Source organism: Tilletiaria anomala, assembly GCF_000711695.1.
Source record: "Tilletiaria anomala UBC 951 chromosome Unknown K437scaffold_58, whole genome shotgun sequence".
NCBI classification, from domain to species: Eukaryota; Fungi; Basidiomycota; class Exobasidiomycetes; order Georgefischeriales; family Tilletiariaceae; genus Tilletiaria; species Tilletiaria anomala.
In genome coordinates, this window is record NW_013546964.1 from 1 (window position 1) to 17822 (window position 17822).

The 17822-nt window shown below is 55.8% G+C and overlaps 9 protein-coding genes across 9 annotated transcripts; 5 read left to right on the forward strand and 4 right to left on the reverse strand.

Moving 5' to 3' along the window:
* Positions 1–21: 21 nt before the first annotated feature.
* K437DRAFT_257336 (uncharacterized protein) lies at positions 22–859 on the forward strand. The gene has a single exon (XM_013387017.1). It carries the CDS (start codon positions 477–479, stop codon positions 831–833), a length of 357 nt encoding a protein of 118 aa, XP_013242471.1. The 5' UTR covers positions 22–476; the 3' UTR covers positions 834–859.
* Positions 860–1047: 188 nt separating this feature from the next.
* K437DRAFT_225436 (uncharacterized protein) lies at positions 1048–1985 on the reverse strand (the record flags this gene model as incomplete). Its single annotated transcript, XM_013387018.1, has 5 exons — positions 1048–1176; positions 1264–1452; positions 1561–1683; positions 1762–1832; positions 1907–1985. 5 exons carry the CDS (start codon positions 1983–1985, stop codon positions 1048–1050), a joined length of 591 nt encoding a protein of 196 aa, XP_013242472.1.
* Positions 1986–2806: 821 nt separating this feature from the next.
* Positions 2807–3351, forward strand: K437DRAFT_269004 (uncharacterized protein; the record flags this gene model as incomplete). Its single annotated transcript, XM_013387019.1, has 2 exons — positions 2807–2877; positions 2997–3351. 2 exons carry the CDS (start codon positions 2807–2809, stop codon positions 3349–3351), a joined length of 426 nt encoding a protein of 141 aa, XP_013242473.1.
* A 621-nt stretch (positions 3352–3972) lies between these two features.
* K437DRAFT_225432 (uncharacterized protein) lies at positions 3973–4229 on the forward strand (the record flags this gene model as incomplete). Its single annotated transcript, XM_013387020.1, has 2 exons — positions 3973–4031; positions 4061–4229. Coding segments are annotated over 2 exons (228 nt in total), but the record flags the coding sequence as incomplete, so codon positions are not given.
* Positions 4230–4700: 471 nt separating this feature from the next.
* Positions 4701–5484, reverse strand: K437DRAFT_274785 (putative MRPL19-mitochondrial ribosomal protein, large subunit; the record flags this gene model as incomplete). Its single annotated transcript, XM_013387021.1, has 3 exons — positions 4701–5041; positions 5155–5261; positions 5351–5484. 3 exons carry the CDS (start codon positions 5482–5484, stop codon positions 4764–4766), a joined length of 519 nt encoding a protein of 172 aa, XP_013242475.1. The 3' UTR covers positions 4701–4763.
* Positions 5485–5813: 329 nt separating this feature from the next.
* K437DRAFT_291058 (putative LYS12-homo-isocitrate dehydrogenase) lies at positions 5814–7497 on the forward strand. The gene is made up of 4 exons (XM_013387022.1): positions 5814–6430; positions 6502–6696; positions 6766–7044; positions 7160–7497. The coding sequence occupies exons 1-4, from the start codon at positions 5984–5986 to the stop codon at positions 7400–7402; spliced, it is 1164 nt and encodes a 387-aa protein (XP_013242476.1). The 5' UTR covers positions 5814–5983; the 3' UTR covers positions 7403–7497.
* A 3-nt stretch (positions 7498–7500) lies between these two features.
* On the reverse strand, positions 7501–11970 carry K437DRAFT_295035 (uncharacterized protein). Its single transcript, XM_013387023.1, has 3 exons — positions 9341–11970; positions 8446–9216; positions 7501–8363 (listed from the first exon to the last, which is right to left on the reverse strand). The coding sequence occupies exons 1-3, from the start codon at positions 11774–11776 to the stop codon at positions 7773–7775; spliced, it is 3798 nt and encodes a 1265-aa protein (XP_013242477.1). The 5' UTR covers positions 11777–11970; the 3' UTR covers positions 7501–7772.
* Positions 11971–12793: 823 nt separating this feature from the next.
* On the reverse strand, positions 12794–13936 carry K437DRAFT_145921 (Sedlin). Its single transcript, XM_013387024.1, has 5 exons — positions 13806–13936; positions 13441–13660; positions 13302–13362; positions 13140–13227; positions 12794–13060 (listed from the first exon to the last, which is right to left on the reverse strand). Exons 1-5 carry the CDS (start codon positions 13821–13823, stop codon positions 12887–12889), a joined length of 561 nt encoding a protein of 186 aa, XP_013242478.1. The 5' UTR covers positions 13824–13936; the 3' UTR covers positions 12794–12886.
* A 1087-nt stretch (positions 13937–15023) lies between these two features.
* On the forward strand, positions 15024–17055 carry K437DRAFT_274789 (FAD-binding domain-containing protein). The gene is made up of 2 exons (XM_013387025.1): positions 15024–16343; positions 16430–17055. The coding sequence occupies exons 1-2, from the start codon at positions 15192–15194 to the stop codon at positions 16880–16882; spliced, it is 1605 nt and encodes a 534-aa protein (XP_013242479.1). The 5' UTR covers positions 15024–15191; the 3' UTR covers positions 16883–17055.
* The last annotated feature ends 767 nt before the right edge of the window (positions 17056–17822 follow it).

The window sequence follows — 17822 nt, forward strand, 5'->3', positions numbered from 1 at the left end:
CCCCGGTCAGCAGGTCTTCCGCGCCTGGCAATCTGATGCACCTCCCGTCAGGGAAGAATGGTACGCCAAGCCTCAGAGAATATTACCCCGTGCAAGTGCTCGTCAGTCGAGCTCCCGCACCTCGCATATGCACCGCACAGCATGCGTACGTATCACAAGCCTCATTCGTTCCCGCGTCAATGTCGTTGAACAGCAGCAGCAGCATCCTCTTGGTGGCGAGGAAGCAGGCACCTGTGATGATTCAATTTTTTCCATACATGTTAGACTACCGAGCCCCTCATTTGCATTGACGAGGCAAACAAACGCAACTGATCATTCCTGCATTCCTGGGCAGCGGATGCACGCGCGGCATACCAGTTCAGCTCGTGTGGCGTGAGCTAGAGGCGGTTAGTAGGACGGCGAGCGCGAGCTCAAAGTGAAGGAAGGACGCGATACTGCTGCTGCTGCTCTCCCTACCAAATCTTTCTTTTTAAAAGATGGCGGGCGAAAGTGCTGACCACGTTTTGCCCTCTCTACTCTGCACCACATGCCTGTGGCTCTCCAGCACAACGCGCAATCAAGCTCAAAGGCAAAGCAGACGAAGAATGCGGCGGAGCCACACCCGCTTATTGGGCGCTCTGAATGCGCATCGCAGTCGAGGTATCAGCACACTCTGCCCCCGTCGGTTCCAGGGATGTCCAGATAGCTCCCTGCGTCACGCCGCGTGTCATTCTCGCGTCGTTACATTCCGCCAGACGACGCTGGCCGCTCATATCTACATTCGCATCCACGCACAGCACAGCGCATGCATGTACGCGAGAGCCATTTGCACCGATGACAAAAAGTGTGTATGATAACCGGGAAGCCTTGTGACCCGTACACCGTGAACGGTGCTGTGTCCTCCACCAAGAAGCTACGGTCCTTCTCCATCTGCGATCAGCGTGGCTGCTTGCTTCTCCAGCAAGCGTCTGTGTACATCGACCAACCAGCCCAAGATAGGAAGGGAAGGACGAAAGACAAAGACCAGCTGATGAGCAACAAAGTACGCATGCCAAGGGTGCAAGAGACTCACCGCCTTGCTTCGAGGATGACAGCTTCTTTCCTACTCCGCAGAGCCTGTTCGCGCTCCTGGCGCGACTCGCTCCAGCTGCCGGTGCTGCTGCTTGCACTGCTGCTGACAGCAGCCTGCCCTGGCCTCTCGCGCTCTTTGCCTTTCCATCCTGCTGCCGAAGGCACTGTTTCGCTGCTGCTGAAAGCAGCAGCAGGACCAGTCTTGACTGCAACCTCGGAAGCAGATAGACGCGATTGAAGGTTGAATCGCGAGATGAGGTCTTGTGCTTTTTCGTTCGCTGCCGCTGATACTCCTGCAGTGGGCCGCGCTGCTGGTTCTATTGATCCGGACGCAGCTCTTTGCCCGCCAGGGGCATCAGACCGTGCCCCGCCTGGTGGTGTTTGGAACAGACCAGAGGGCGGCTGTGAGCCAGCGAGTGGGAACAGGGGTGAGCGTCGTCCAAGTGTGTGGAATGTCAGCAATCTCGTCGCTGCCTTAGGCTAAAAAACCTAGTTCTGAGGGCAGCTCACCGGCGGCAAGGCGCCTTCACGCAGTATTCGATCACACGTCGCTTCAACATTACCAGTTCGCGAGAGGTCGTACCGGATCGACGCCTCGGGTACCTGTGGAAACATGGCCTGGACCGTGTCGACCTGCATGATCGAGAGATATAAAATCCTTCGATATCAGTGTACTTCCCCAGCAGCAGCACGACAATCGAGACTGCTCACCAGCTCCTGCGGTACAGGCCTCGCCCGGGCTGTCGTTAGGCCCCTGGTCGGGCGTGCATTGGCGCTGCCGCCTGTCAGATGCACATGTTACAACGGTCAGAGCATACTCCCTCATTTGCGCCTCTCTTCTTTCTCCCTCGCACACCATACGCACCGCCGAACGCGAGCTTGACAACCAGCCATATGACGGCGATGGCGAGCAGTGCGCCGAGGGAGTCGTTCATGGTTCGCGTCTGAGTCCAGCGCTTGCGCCCGGCGTAGCACGTCTTGCGGCAAACCGTTCAATGTGAGGCGCCGCAGCCACAGTCTCCGCGCGAACAGGACGGCAAGATGGTGCAGCTAGCTAGCTCGCTTGCGTGTGCAACATGGAAGTGTTGACGGGGTTGGGAGTCATGAGGAGCCACTGCATGAAGGCGCGACCCAGGGATGCATGACATGTACATGTTCCGTCAAAGTAGGGTACGAGTCTGAAGCGTGTGTCGACACTGGCAAATCCGATGGGTGGGAAAATACAATACAATTAGGGTTGTGCGCCTCATCCCCTTGATGTCATTATCAATTGCTATCATATCCCAGATTCACACTAGCTAGACTCAGCTGCCTCAACATACACCTGCTTCCCCCTTGGCAAGCACACGCATCGACACCAAGAGGGTGAGCGAATGATGGGTGGGCATCACTGTGCACAATCGAGACGCACGCCGATCAAATCGAAGGCACGACCCCCCACGGCCGAGCATGGGCTAGGCGTGCTTGCTTGTGGCCGAGATACCCAGGGACGAACAGCTGAACAGGCGAGAGGCGTGCACCGTGGTCAGCACGCAAGCGAAAAAGTGCCCAACTGGATTCGTACTGCTATGTCTTCAATCTTGCTCACAGTATTCCATTCTTTTATGTAACTGGGCATGTTTTAAAATGGCAGAATACGAGGGTGCAACATCTCTTTCCCTGGTGCCATTCCAGCCTGCTCTCTCCCCGTCTTTTCAGTGCTGATCGCCGAGCTCTCGCCTGCATTAAGTATGAGCTTGACCCATGGATCAACGCTATGGGCGTCAAGCCACCTCCCCTAAAGTGCGTCACACCGTACTGGTCGCGGCACCAGAGCGAAACATTCGAGTGCGTCCTCCGTGGAATCGCACCGGAGCGCTCCGCGACCCTTTGAGTGGCTGACACGCTCACGGTCGCGCGCTGACCGTCTCCTTCCTCCTTTCCTTGCTTCTGAATGTGTCCGTAAGGCAACAGACATGCGAGCCACCCGTCGTGCGCCTCGCCGGCGAGCTCGGCTTGCCGTACACGCTCTCCACGGCCGACAGCGGCGGCGTTGGACGCCGCGACGTCCTCGGCACTCAGGGTTCTGTGTACGTGATGAAGAATGGCCTCGGAGCGCAGCATTCCCAAGGGCTCAGAGTCTTCCAGCTGTACTTCCAGCATGACAAGGAGCTCGCAACCAGCTTGCTGCAGCGCACGCACGATGACGTGGATGTTGACGTTGGGCGCGTCTCTTTCGTCTTGATCCGTCTCAGTCATTACATGAATTACTTGCCCAAACTTGAGGGTAAGAGACACGCGGTAAATCGCTTGGCGCTATGAAGGTTTTGAGTGAGCCTTCCTCTTTGCGCATACCCGGACCCAGGAACACACCTGATCACAATATTCAATTCGCTGTGGTTTCAGACTTACCAACTATGGCTGTTATCGTGTGACTGGAAACGGTCAATGCACATAACCGGGTTGGCAATTGTTTGAACTCAATATCCAGGAACTTGATGGGGGCCCTCCGTCCTCTACGCACAGAGATGGGGCTGAGCGACCCAGGATTCCAACAACGGTTGCAGAATATGGCATCAACCCCGTCATGGGCCCAAAGGAAACCGGCAGGTGCATTCACATGTCTTCTTGCCTCGTCAGATCGCACCTCACATGTATGAGGCAGCGTGCTGGCTCCCCTTGTGCATCTTCGCTAGGAATTGGATCGAGTCTGTCTGGGACGGCGGCGCGCACGCCTAGGACTCCATGGCGTAGGCGCAGGACGAGTGGAAGCGCATCAGCGAAGGAAAGCCGCTGGTGTCGAAGGAATCCAGTGCGTAGAGGACGCGGAGAGATGCGTGCAGCAGGGACATGATTTCATGTGTCCAGAAATCGCACCCGCAAGGGCTAGGGCCCTCGTCATAGTTGAGTGCTGCTGCTCGTGTTGCCACCCGCGCCGCGCAGCTCGTCATGTCCAACCACACAGGCGGGCAAGTAGATGGTGCGATCGGCTTGCTCGACATGTTCGCCGCCATTTCCCCGCGCGCTCCAGCATGCCCTTCTTCTTCGACTCGAGCGTCCGCGCTGGCTCAGACGCGTTCAAAGCCCTCGCCCTCAGCGCGAAGCTCGTCTTTGTCTGCAGACTCTACCTTTGGGGCCATTCAATACAGTGCGATGTCGGCTTGCGCCATCGTCTTGCGCTCGCGCTTGGCCAACTTTGACAATGTCGCTAGTCATCCGCTGCGTAGCTGGCGCGTGTAGCATGCTGACCTCACATTCCAACTTTGCACTCGATGTTGATAAGCTCTCAGATGCGATTGCACAGTTGAACTTCGCTGGGCTCCGCAACTTCAGCTAGATTGATTGCCTGGCTCTTCTGCACGAGGCTGAAGCGCCACTGGCGGCTCATTCGTCGAGGCTGTAAACGCCAGTCCTCACTCTCCATCAGCGCCTCGCCTTCGAATACGAGTCCCCGGCGTCTCTATATCTTTGTATGCCCACAATGTTGCATCGCACCCATAGGAATCTTAACTTCATCCCCTCTTGCACCTTTGAACGTCTTGTCTTTTTCGATGGCTCTGAATCGACTGTGCTCAATCTGAAAGTTCTGTTTGTGGGATACGGGAAGAGTCTCTTTGTGGTTCGAGTACCACGAGAAGCGGGCAAAGGAGGAATTCACGATGGCGATCAGGCTGCAAGCAACAGAACAAAACAGTGATGATACAAAGGCTGTCTGAGTGACCTGCGCAAACCAGTCACCGAACAATTCGGATTCCCATACTTCTGGCGCTGCCCAAGACGACCTTGCACATCTGCTCCTCGCCCAACGTCGCCACTGCTTCTCCTTGAGCACCCCCAGCAGCAGCAGTCGTCGCCCCACTAGGGCTACTCGCAGCTGGTGCGTCCCCAAGCTTGATTTTTGCAATCTCGTATATGTGCTTTAGCGATATAGTCCCGCGCAGCTCGTGACCTGCCTTGCCGGAGCCGGTGGTAATACCTGCTGCGCGTTTGAGGAGGAGGGAAGTTGGTGGAGCTTTTGGCGAGCGGAACAAAATGAAAGAGCGGGCATGGTCAGATTCATGTCTGTGTTTTATACTCACACAGGACGACGACAGAGATGACCCCGCCTCTAGCTGGTTGACTCACTCTTGGTTGAAAATGTGAATGTGCGATCAGGCGCAATGGTCACGATGGTCGGGATCGGTATCCCAGGTTCAAAGTGTCCTGTTCGTGCGTTGAATTCTTTTGCAAAACTGGTGTCGCGTCGGATCGAATTCGCATTCGAGACAAGACTGTAAGCCCACACTTCCTAATCTTGCCGCTGGTAGTCCCATGCACTCACTCCATAGCTTTTACACCTTTCGCACCAAGTGCAGGCCCAACGGGCGGTTGGGCACTGGCTTTACCAGCTGGCACAAGCAGCTTGACTAGCGTCGAAGCCGCCGCGGCTGCTGACTGGCCGCCTTTTTTCGACATGGTAGCTTGGAGCACGGAGCACGGTGACTAGTTCACGAGATGCTGTTGGCACGCCTGGAGACTTGCTGTACCTGTGGCGAGTGTGAGCAGATCGCACTGCAAGAAAGCGATGTCTGCATGTGATGCCTCGAGCGGACAAGAAATACAGAGCGACATGGTCAAACTCTCTTCCGCAAAGACGAGAGGCACGAGAAGGGTTACGTAATCAGTGTTGATACGTTGCACCGAATGAACACCAATTGACTTATTCCCTTCCAATGCTTCATGAAGAAGCGGTCGTCCTCATTGTTGGACTTCGACGGAGCTGGGACTGGATTCTAAACTCATAAATATTTCAGCTCGGAGGAGACACTTTCCAAAAGGCCACTACATCAACTCCATCGTGACGGTGATCTTTCGCAAGCCCTGTGATCACATCCAACAGAAGAGCGGACAGCAGAAGCAGTCTCACATTGTTTGAACGTGCCATATTACCGCATCTGCTACCTTCCCTGTCGATATGACATCCACAGCCGCTTCGCTCCTCTCCAAGTCCGTATCGGCGGCCGGCAAGACGCTGAAGCTGGGTATGATCCCTGCCGATGGCATTGGTCGCGAAGTTCTGCCAGCCGCACAGCGTATCCTCTCGCAAGTGTCCGGCGCCGGGGCCCCGAAATTCGAGTTTATCCCGCTCGAAGCCGGCTGGGAGTATTTCCAGAAGCACGGCACTGCTCTGCCCACCGAGACGGTGCGCGTGCTAAAGGAGGAGTGCGATGGTGCCATGTTCGGCAGTGTCAGCAGTCCGAGCCACAAAGTGGAGGGATACTCGAGTCCGATCGTTAAATTGAGGAAGGAGCTCGATCTGTTTGCAAACATCAGGCCGGTCGTCAGCGTTAAGGGAAAGACGCTTGAGGCTGGAGAAAAAAGCGTCGACACAGTGATCGTCAGGGAGAACACAGAGTGCCTGGTACGTCTTGCACTCCATTTTTGTATTTGTTGCTCGGATCGTCGCGGGCTGATGACCCTTCCTTCGCGCAGTACATCAAATCTGAGACCATCGAGAACACTCCTAAAGGGCAAGTATCACGCGCCATTCGCCAGATCTCCGAATCGGCGTCCAAGCGCATCGGGCTCAAGGCTTTCGAAGTCGCACTTGCGCGCGAAATGCTGCGCGTGCAAGCTGGTACGCTGCAAAATAGGAGCTCACAGGCAAAGGTGACGGTGTGCCACAAGGTGGGTTGACTTTCATCTACTTTCCAGTCGGTTCGTTTGCTGACGGGCCCGAAACCACTCCATCTCCAGTCCAATGTCCTCTCGACAACCGACGGTCTTTTCCGCACCTCGGTCCGTTCCATCAAAGAGACCGACTCGGCGCCTGAGGGCGCAAACAAATACGCTGCGATCGCTCTAGATGAGCAGCTTGTCGACTCGATGGTCTACAGGCTTTTCCGCGAACCTCACGTCTTTGATGTCGTCGTCGCGCCCAACCTGTACGGCGACATCATCTCGGATGGCGCAGCTGCACTCGTCGGTAGTCTCGGACTGGTTGCGAGTGTCAATGCCGGCGACAATTTCTTCATGGTACGTCCTCTTTTCGTTAACGGCGGGAAAGCAGAATCTGCAGAGAAGGGAACGCAACGTTGACTCGTCCATACTTCCATCCTCGCCCTTCCTTCCCATGCGCTATCTCTCGCAGGGCGAGCCAGTACACGGCTCAGCGCCGGACATTGCCGGGCAAGGCAAAGCGAACCCTATCGCAGCAATCCGCAGCGCGGCGCTGATGCTTGAGTACATGGGCTACGTCGAGCCCGCCCTGCGCATCTACGACGCCGTCGACACCGTGCTGAGGGAAGGAAAAGTGCTCACGCCTGATCTGGGAGGCAGGAGCAGGACGGAGGAGGTAGAGGAGGCAATCAGCAAGGCGCTGAGCAAAGCGTAGATGACGTGAAGCTTTTGCTATTGAACTCTTTGCACCATTGCTCGCATAATGAGCAGAATAAAACGCAGAGTCGAACAATTAGATTTAAAATATGGCATCAATTCCTTGGCGTTGGCACATGTTACCCTGTTCTCCTGATACTCCTGTGGCGAGTAAGCGAGAATCTCGTATTCGCGCTGCTTCACCTCGAGCTTGCCCAGCGCACTGCGGTTCTGCCTGCAAACTCCATTTAAGTCTTCCTTTCCATCAGAATCGAGATATAAGCTGAATGAGCGGCAAACAAGACTTCATATCAACGTGCACATTCTATAATCTGTATCGTGAATGAATGCGCGCAATTACGTGGCCAATGCCTTTCCCCATTATTCTGCTACTCAGCCGCCTCATCGGCATCAGGCATTGTCTTCGCGCCGACAACTTCTCTATTTCCGTCCTCTCGGCCATCGTGCGCATGGGTTTGCTGGGGATTCGCCATCAACGCATCCCCAGGGTTACCTGCGGCAGCAAAGTTTTCGCCGTCTTGGCACGCCTCGTCTTCCGTTATCAATGGCAACGGTGCGATTGGTGGCTCAGGCGTCCTCGAACCTCGCTCCACAGGTCTCTGTTCCTGCCCTTCGGGCGCGGGAGTCTCGCCACCTTCCGCACTGTCCTCAGTTTGTACTGGCGCCTCTGCTTGTAACGGCACGCCAACATCAGCCGGAGTGCCCACTGAGTTCTCAGGCGCTTCGTCAAGGTCGAGATCTTCAGCCTTGCGCTTCATTGCCTTTCTAGCCCCAGGGCCTGCTCCGTTCGTGCTGTCGGACACCTCATCTCGTTCCCCATGCTCCTGTTCCACCTCAGGCTTCTTTTGAGTTTCACTTTCGATACGCTCGCTAGCAGCTTTCTCCTCCTTTTCCTTCCGCTTCGCCTCACGTTCCTTCTGCTTTTCCTCGCGTCGCTTGCGCTCCGAGTATTCTTTCCACTGATTCAACGCAAATGAAAGGAGGACTCCCTCAGCAAGAAACGTCTTTGTGGAGAGCAAAGAGGATGCAGAGATCACTCACCAAGCTGTCCGCGCCCTTCTGCAGCAAATGGATCGGCAAATCGAGCAGAATACTTTCAAGCCCGGCAGCGAGTCGCGCAGCTTCAGCTTCGTCTATCTCTCTCTCCCCGGAGGCGATGTCGAAGAAAGCAAAGAGAGCCAGGCCAAGCCGATCCGATGATCCGAAGTTCATCCAACGAGAACGTGCATTGTCCAACGATTGCCCGAAATCCGAGGAAAGGTTCCCGCTGTTTCCGAAGTGACCCCCACCATCGATGCGGATCGCCTTCACGAAGAGCTCTACCAACACCTTGTATCCGTGCAGATGCTCGTTCACGAAGCGCCTCCTGTCTTTCGGCGATCCGCTCGTGGTCTTGTTGTGCAAATTGGCCCATTCCATGAGATGATCCTTCAGTCCAGGAGGCGGATCGGGATCCGCAACCTCCAGTTTGCCGAACCAGGGATGCTCCTGTGGCCGCTTGCTGTAGCTCTGCATTTTCGCCAGCAAGGTTTTGATATTCCCTGTGCGTAGCCACGGCTCGTTCGGAAGAGGTTGCAATCGATCGAGCTGAACGAGAATCCGAAGCTCCTCGCCAACGGTGGGCGGCTCCCCCGACGTCTCGGGTAGAAGACGAAAGAGAGGCGGAAGTGTGTGGTCTACCCCCTCAGCTGGCAAGGCATTTCCAGGCTCTCGACCAAAGCTCGCCATCTCGCCGTCCCATGCTCTGTGCAGAGCAATACGAGGCACCGCCTGATAAATACCCTTGTCCGAGCCACCTTCGCGCTTCTCCACCTGCAAGTCGCACGTTCTCTCAGTCATCGATCGTTAAAGTCCTACTCAACTCCATAACTGCGGTACACAGAGTCGCAGAGAGAGAGCAGAAAAAGAAAAGAACAAATCCGAAACGCAAGCTCACCTGCAGCCCTTTACACACCACCCACTCCTGCTCCACGCGATCGGCGCCCTTGCTCCTCACCACGCTCGACTCGTCCAAGGCAGCGGTCGCTTGGGTGCCCAGTTGGACGCTAACAACAATCTCGATAGTCCTCTCCGCCTTATGCACTGTGGCCTTCTTGATGCTGTCCACATCGATGCTCAGCCTGTTCACGCCGCGCGCGTACGTGATGACGATGCGGTTCGAAGCGATCTGCGGTGGACCACGACTCCAAGGGGTCCACGTGCCATCCGCACCTTCGACATCACCGTCAGTCGTAGCGTCTTCAGCGGTGTCTTCGCCGGCTCCATCCTCCAACCCCTTATCCTTGGTGGCCTTGGCCGCAGTAACAGTCCCCGACTCGCCATTGACTCTCGCTTGCTTTTTGGGGCCAGTAGGCGCGCCGGGAGGTCCCCCGCCTTGCGGCACGGCAAATTGCAAGCGTAGCTTAGACGATTCGGCTCGAAATTCTGCATCCGCCTTGACATTGCCATCTGCGTTCCTTTTGGCGCCGCGCGGACCCTTGGGGGCCGCAGGCACGGCGACCAAAGTTTCTGCGTCCTCCTCTGTCTTTACCTCTTCCGGCTTTGGCTTCATTTCGTGGTCCGCCAGCGTGTTGGCGTTGTCTGCTTCAAGCGAGTTGCAAGTAGTACTCGTCTCTTCTTCCTTCTTGGCCACGTTTTGGCTCATTCCATGCACGGTCGTCTCAGCATTGTCCGCCTTTGAGTCTGGTTTCGCACCTGCAACATCTGGGCTCGTCTCTGCTTCTTCTGCCTTCGGCTCGGCATCTGCTTCCGCCTGCATCTCGGCTCCCTCTTCTACAGCAGCAGCAGCAGCAGATTGCGCCTGCTCCTGCGCCTCCTTTTCCTCCGCCAACCTGCGTGCTTCGCCCTCGATCTCTTCCAACAGGCTCCACTCCCAGCCGATTGAGTCAATCTTAATGCCGGCAATCTTGAAATCGGAATGCATCTTCTTTGCCTCATGTGACTGCGCAGATGATATCGAGCCTGCCGAGCTTCCCGGACCACCATTCACTGTTGCAGCTGCTGAGCCATTCAATCCTCCGCCGACACCGAGGTTGCCTCTCGCGCCGAAAAGTGCAGATTGGGGAAGCTGCGCGGTGCGGTTCCCTCTCTGCGACGGCAGAGCTCCCTGCTGCTGTCGCGCAGCTTTTCCGGCCTGGCCTCTACTACCTCCGCCGCCGGCAGTGGTTGCGGCAGGACCGGCAGGGGGCACAACGCCGTGCAGCATTGACTGAGCCGCCTTTCCCGGGCCTGGGTTAGAAGGGCCAGAGGGCGCGTGAGCGATGGGCGAGTTGGAGCCTTGAGTGTGATGGTTGTGATTGGAGTTTCCCGAGCCTAATGGCCCTTTGGGTGCGTTTGGCGGGCGACCAGAACCAGACGGACCGGACGGTGCACCGGGAGCCCCTCTGCCTATGGGCTGCTGATTGGCCTGCATCATCCTGCCCGAATTCATTATCATGTTGTTATTCATGAGCTGACCATTCGCACCGCGACCCGAGGGCCCAGACGGAGCTCCAGCAAGTCCGAGACCTGCGCCGCTGGTCGCACGGCTCGCTCCTCGGCCCATGCCACCGGCGATGGGACTCATACCACCACGCATGAGACCGTTGCCTCGCAAGCTTCCACCTTGTGGCGACAGACCACCGCGCATGCCCATTCCCATCGCACCTTGCGGCTTGTTCGGCAGGGCATGTTGCATCTGCGCGGGGCCAGCTTGCGGCATCGGGGGCACAGGGCCGATAAAGCTATTGCTGGCATTGTTAGAGGCGTTCAGGCCTTTGGAATTCGCATGCATTCCGCCTCTATTCATTTGCGAAAAAGGCTGCTGTTGCTGCGGCTGACCTGACGTGCCTGCCTGACCTGTCTTTTGGCGCTTGTTCATGAGACCTCCTTGCCTACCGCCTTGCCCCTGCGAGAACATCTGTTGCGCTTGCTGTGGGTGCATTTGGCCTTGCTGTTGCTGTTGCATTCCCACTAATCCAGGCTGCATTTGCTGGAAATTGAACTGGCCTTGGTGTGCAGCGAGCATATTCTGCTGCAGCATCTGTGCCTGTTGTGGATTGAAGGCCCCAACTCCTTGCGCCTGAAAAGCCGCCTGCTGTGGTGGTAACTGAGCTTGCAGCAAGCCAGCCATTTGTTTTTGCTGCTGCTGCGGCTGCTGCTGGACAGTGACAGACTGCTGCTGTTGCTGCATAGCAGCTTGTTGCGCGTAGTATTGCTGCCATTGAGCATGCCATTGCGCCTGCTGTGCTTCATGAGTCAATGGCGTTGAACCGGAAGCAGCCGGGGTGTTGGCAAATCCTGGGGGTCCTGACTGTCGAAACGTCTGCTGGACTTGAGGAGAGTAGCCATAGTTAGCGAACGCTGCGTTGTTTGAGGGGCTCGGTGCTGACATGGTGGACCTTTTTCACTTCTTGGATCAAGTCCGCCCGTCGCCTCTCCACAAGTTAGCGATGGTCACAATGCGACTACCCTCCGTTGCAGCTGTTTTCTTCACAGCTCGAGCAACCACTAAATCAGGTGTTCAACCGAACAAATATCTCTAGCAGCATGCCCTTTGGTGCAGTCGCATTCGCATTTCGCCCTGTAATGGAAAGATTTGAGGAGCGAGAATCGAGGATGTTGTGTGGGTGACTTGTCTGGGTGGGTCAGGCGTCGCAAATTTATTCCACGTGCCCCGTGCGGGATGGAGAAGCAACCCTAACTCTTCGACGTAGTGCCAAACCCCCGCTGGGAAACCAGAGGTGTTGCCACGGAAGCGACACATCGGGCAGAACGCGGAACTTGGTGAGATGGGTGCTGGAGGCAAGTCTACATGGAACACACGGGTCTCGTTATGTCGCCTGAGCTCTAGCGGCGTGCATTGGCCATGAGGTCAGGCTTGCAGTGAAGCGCACTGATTGTACTTTGTAGAGATACACCATGCCTTTAAAGCAGGCAAAAGCTATATATGTTCAATCTAGTGCCTGAGAAGCTGGATCACATCGAATCATCGAGCGCAATCGATCCAACCCATCTTGGAAGAGCGAGTGGAGCCGCAGCAAAAAGGAATGTCCGACCGGTATCTGTGCACGCGCCCATGGATCTGGAGGACGCGGCTCAATGGCAGTCAGTGGGGGCATGATCGTCATGGTACGTTTCAAGTAGAAACACTTGAGGAATATGCGCTGTCGCTCTTGGTCGCGCCGCCGCTGCCGCCCGGTCGCTGGTTCCTCCTGATGCTCTCCGCAAAGAGGGTCAGAAGAAACGCTGCGTGGGTAAGGTGCGCGCTCCCCGGGCTGCAACGCGTGGAAGAAATAGCGCAAGCAGCCCTTGGGCATGTAGGACCGTTTCAGTACGATGTGACACGCCTTTTACTGGCGAACGAGCAGTGAGAAGTTAGAAGTCCGCCAGGTGCGGATTGCAAAACGCGCACAGCTTCCTTTTGAGGTTTGTCCTTCTCTCTCAAGTGTATCTTACAACATCGTCCTGCCCTTTGCTTGCTTCATACGACCTCATGGTTCCTTCACCCGAGCCCGACCACGCCTTCCATGGCGCGATCGAACTTGCGGCTCCTGATCACCCGCGCATTGGCAGGTAGCAGCGCCTCGTTGCGCGGTAGCTTGGCGATGGAGAGCGACGAATCATTGAATGGGTTGGAGAGATACGCCAGGTAGGCATTGTTTATCGCGCGGAAGATCTACGGATGTAGGGATTGACAGGTAGGCAAGATGAGTGACCAGATCATGGATGTCCGCGCAAAGAAAGAGTGCACGTACGGTAATGATATCAATATCGCGCACGATCTGGTCGGAGAGCAGCAGCATAACGACAATCTTGACTTTTGTACTTGTTTGAAAGCCATATCTGCGCAGATTGGGTCGAGTGAGCCATAGCGGTCAGGACGGGGAGAAGCTTTGAGCGTCGTAAAGGTCACTCACACCGCTACATCTTCGATAGTCATCAGCAGCCCAAGGTACTGCTCTTGCTGTTTGTTAGCGGCTATGTGATAGATGTCGTGGTTTCGTTAAGGATGGTCAGAAAGCGAGTGTCAACCAAAGTCCCTGCGAATGCACTCACTCCTATCCTCAATGATGTCCAGTGCACTATGCGCAATGTAGTTGGTTTTGAGCTGTGCTGCTGCGACAGCCGTCTCGTCTATCCCAGGCGCCGGCGACGCGGCTGATGCTTCTCCTCCTGCGGTCGCATTGGCATTTAGATTGGAGGATGATGTTTGCGATCCGATAAAGTTGCGCACGTAAAGCGGACTGTTGCGCGGTGAGATTAAAGCTATGCTGTGCTACACTTGTACGTGAGGGCACAGGAGAATGAGGTAGGAACAGTGGTATACAGTGAGTCGCACTTCCTCTCAGGGGTAGAATAAGGACGCCAAGTCTCACAATACAGCCAGTCATATTAGCTGGCTGAATGATTCGAGGACTCACTATTCGATTGTCAATCATGGTTCCTTGCTACCTCGTGACTGCCTACGCGACCACACAAGCGCTGTTCCCTTTGCGGCAAGTTTCACACGTAGTTCTGAAGGAGTGTACACGCGGTACTCCGTAGCAGTATCCAGTGCGAATAAGTGGGATCTGTAGTGAGGTGACGATCGAGGGCTTCGACCAGCGTCAAGGGATGGGATTGAACATGGAACGCGAGGTTTGGTTTTGCCTCAGCCTCAACGAGTTACATACAGTAGATTCGCACTTGGTTATTAGGTATAATAGGGTTACTACAATGTGGCTTCAACCAAGACCACAGCTTCTTTTCGGTTGATGGCCTCAGGAGGGAACAGAATGGGCGTGGCTCACTCTACACTCCCCTCTCCTGATGGCTCCACACTGGGATCTTGGAGAGAAAGCAGGACGGAAAGACACCTTGGAGTGTGGGATACTGGGATCCGGATGGGTTGCCGCAAGTCCGACGTGTGGAAGAACCGAGCCGCCGGGAAGCATGGCGCACTAGGGAAGAGCGGCCCGATCACCATCAGCCTTACGGGGGCACGAGACAATACTGACGGAGATGCGGAATCGGAATCTCATGCATCATTTTGAGACCGCGCGAAAAAGATGAGCTTGATGGTCTCTTGGTTCATCTGGTCGCTCTACTTTACATGAGACAAGGATTGTTCCAGAGCGTCGCTCGATGAATCGAGGCCAGAAAAGAGCCTCTTCGTGCAACTCAGGAAATGCAAGAGCAGAAAAGTGGTCGGACGCCTGCCCATCGCCCTGGTGTAGTTCGCTTGTAGGACGTCCCACTGCCAAGCGACGAGCTGGTCAATTCACGCCAGAAGTTGCACAGAAAGGAAAAAGGGCGTGCGATCGGCCATCAGGTGGTCAGAACGAAGCCTGCCGGCCTGGGATGATTCAATCATGCGTAGTTTTGGCGGCTTCGACAGCCCGCGCAAATGTGAATGCATGTACCTACGAACGAGGTCACCGTCCTGAAAGTCGTATGAATGCATGTGTCCTTTTGCTTCTCCCCGTTGCCGACGCCCTTCACCAGTTCCTGAGCGTTCCCGGCTCTCGGCGTTGCCTTGTCGCCGTGCTGCATGCACCCATCGGTATTGCGACGCTTTCGATTCGATCTCTCACACGACACTACCATTAAACATCCCTCCCAATGTCAGTGATCTATAGCACCGCAGAGAGACATATGTAGGTACATCGTCATATATAACCAACCATCCTTGATACACTGGTACAAAATGTTTCCTCGTGCCCCGTCCACCGTCAAGAGGCCGCCCTTTGCGTTTGCTCGCCCTGCCTTACAGGCCTCCTAACCCAGCTTCCGATTCTCCACGCTTCACACTGAAAACACTGACTAGAATGCAGCTCACCAACGTGCTCTTGGCTATCGCCTTGGCCCCGTCTTTGGTCTCTTCCCTCCCAGCGGACAGCAGCGCGAAGCCTCTTACCAGCGACCCCACAGCGGCCAACGCTACGACAAGCGCTTCATCATCGTCGTCTGCGCTGAAAGCATGCTTGCAGCAATACCCCTTTGAGCAGGTGTACGCCGCCAGCTCCAACTACGCCACTTACAGTCGCCCAGAGAACGAGAACCTGTCATACAAGGCGTTCGCCATCGCCTTGCCTTCCAGCGTGGCGGGCGCGTCGGACGTGGTCAAGTGCGTCGCGGCACAGCAAGGCACCCAGAAACTGGCAGTGCGAGGCGGACACCACAGCTACGCGGCCTACGACATGGGTGGCGGCGACGGGTGGACGGTGCTGGATTTACGCAAGTTCAACAGCATCTCCATCGACAGCAACGCCAAGACCGCCACGGTCGGCGCAGGCGTACGGCTCGGCACGCTGGCGCAGGAGCTGGCGCAAGCCGGGTATGCGTTGCCACATGGCACGTGCGCCTACGTCGGTGTCAGCGGACATGGACTGGGTGGCGGTTACGGGTTTGCGAGCCGGAAGTGGGGCTTCCTGATGGACCACATCGTCAGCATGCAAATCATACTCCCCACCACCGGCGAAGTCGTCACCGCGTCGCCGACGCAGAACACCGATTTGTTCTGGGGTCTACGCGGAGGCGGCCAGAACAACTTTGGTGCCGTGCTCTCCTTCACGTACGCTCTCGAAACGGCACCAACGCAAATTGTCGACTTTAGCTACGGGTACAGGTCGAACAGCGACTGCGTCAGCGCGCTGCTTGCACTGCAGGATATGGTCAGCACAACCAGCAGCTCGGCTGGCTTCCCGGCCGATTTAACCGCTGAGCTGCTGTGGATCACCGAGAGCGCTGCTAATGGCGGGCCGGCTTGCACGCTCGGCGGTCAGCACATCGGCGCAACGCGCTCGCAACACGACGCTGTTTTCCAGCGCTTTCGCGACGCCGTCAAGAAACACGGCGGCAGTGACTACGACGCCAGTCAGACGACCGTCAAGAGCCACACCACCTGGGCAAACGCGCTTGCGGATGACCTGGTCATGGGCGGCTTTGACGTAAGCGACCCCAACTCTGATCATGAGCCTGTGAGTCGCGAGTTGCAGCTGCGTATCTTCAAGTGTGGTGTTCGTGAGAGCTGGCAATTGATTGGCTATTCCTTTCACCAACACAGTACTACGCCAAATCGCTCATTCAGCCTGAAGGCACACTATACACCAAGGACACGGCCACGTCGCTGATGAATCTCCTGAATGAATACAGCACCACAGACGGAACCGGCAACTCGATTTCTTTCGCTGGCTTTGGTCCTCTCTCACTCACAAACAACCTTACCTTATCGGCCAGCGCTGCCTATCCGCACCGCGATACGCTCTTCCTGTACCAGTTCTACTCGTACGGAACAACAACGGATAAGGTTCGGCAGCGGATGGCACAGTTGGTGGATCAGGCCAAGTCGATCTCATCCAGTGCGCAGTGGGGCGGGTACGTCAACTACATTGACAGGCAGCTGCAAGAGTGGGCGAACGCGTACTACGGAAGCGCGCTCACTCGGCTCAAGAGCCTCAAGAGCAAGTACGACCCGAACAACATTTTCGACTACGCGCAAGGTCTTGCACATGCGTAAAGGCCATTATTTGCTTCCACCCCGATAACTTTGGGTTGAAGGCAGAGAGACGCTGGACCGCTGCTATATTCTGCGTAGAGCGGTGTATCCTCCTCTCAAGCACCAGCGAATAGACTCTCACCTGTGCATTCGTAGCTTTCAATCATGGATTCTCCACTTTATTGCAATTCCTCAAGTCTCATCATTGGTAATAGCAGCTTCAATCCACTTTGTCCGTGGCTACTATCTCTCTGCAAACCATTTATCGACGATGCGCCAGCTGCTGTGCAATTGCGAGTGGTTGATGCACATCCAAAAAGTCGCACTCATGCCCCATCATGCACCATGGTCAACGCGTGCCAGTGCTTCCTGTTTGACCTTAGGAGTATGTACCTTGGGATTTGAATGGGGCCGTGTGCGAAATTTGGTATTGGACAGTGGTGCACAAACAATTCTACAAGGAGCCCCATTTGCTAGGATATGCGGAGAATCTGGGGCCCACCAAACGCAAGCAGGACTTAGCAGCTTTCTGGAGGGTTGTCCTTGTGTCCACGTAAGCAGTCCATTAACGAGGTGCGGGCTCATCCAATTGAATTATCTTGCATGGCTCGTTACGCTCCAGAACTGATAGGTCTATTATGCAGTCAAGCTTGTCCTTCCTTGTTTCGATCCGAAAAAGGATGGGGGTTGCCTGTGCTCGTACAGTGTACACATTTGGCCGACACCCTGAAGTGAAACAGAATGAATGTAAGACCACCGACACTTGCAATTATGTGTGCTACCTACTGGCTACGTCTTTGGGGCTTGCTGGATCTAGCCTCGTGCACAGTGCACACCAACAGCCGGCTCTATGTACACCCCGGCAGAGCGCTAATGCGAATCACTCCATCACTTCGGCATCTGTCAGTCGTCAGCAAGAGAATCCATACCAGAGGCAATACCGGGCTGCGCCTTCCTGTCT

Excerpts from the sequence above, each read along its gene's own strand:
- K437DRAFT_257336 (XM_013387017.1), top strand. The coding sequence starts at position 477 with ATGGCGGGCGAAAGTGCTGACCACGTTTTGCCCTCTCTACTCTGCACC.
- K437DRAFT_274789 (XM_013387025.1), top strand. The coding sequence starts at position 15,192 with ATGCAGCTCACCAACGTGCTCTTGGCTATCGCCTTGGCCCCGTCTTTG. Across the intron at positions 16,344-16,429 it reads CCAACTCTGATCATGAGCCT|TACTACGCCAAATCGCTCAT; the intron begins GTGAGTCGCGAG and ends TCACCAACACAG.
- K437DRAFT_145921 (XM_013387024.1), bottom strand. Across the intron at positions 13,363-13,440 it reads GGACATCATTGAGGATAGGA|CCGCTAACAAACAGCAAGAG; the intron begins GTGAGTGCATTC and ends TCTATCACATAG. Across the intron at positions 13,228-13,301 it reads ACTATCGAAGATGTAGCGGT|ATATGGCTTTCAAACAAGTA; the intron begins GTGAGTGACCTT and ends CAATCTGCGCAG.
- K437DRAFT_291058 (XM_013387022.1), top strand. The coding sequence starts at position 5,984 with ATGACATCCACAGCCGCTTCGCTCCTCTCCAAGTCCGTATCGGCGGCC. Across the intron at positions 6,431-6,501 it reads GGGAGAACACAGAGTGCCTG|TACATCAAATCTGAGACCAT; the intron begins GTACGTCTTGCA and ends TCCTTCGCGCAG. Across the intron at positions 6,697-6,765 it reads AGGTGACGGTGTGCCACAAG|TCCAATGTCCTCTCGACAAC; the intron begins GTGGGTTGACTT and ends CTCCATCTCCAG.
- K437DRAFT_295035 (XM_013387023.1), bottom strand. The coding sequence starts at position 11,776 with ATGTCAGCACCGAGCCCCTCAAACAACGCAGCGTTCGCTAACTATGGC. Across the intron at positions 9,217-9,340 it reads TGGTGTGTAAAGGGCTGCAG|GTGGAGAAGCGCGAAGGTGG; the intron begins GTGAGCTTGCGT and ends TGCGACTTGCAG. Across the intron at positions 8,364-8,445 it reads AGAAGGGCGCGGACAGCTTG|TGGAAAGAATACTCGGAGCG; the intron begins GTGAGTGATCTC and ends GCGTTGAATCAG.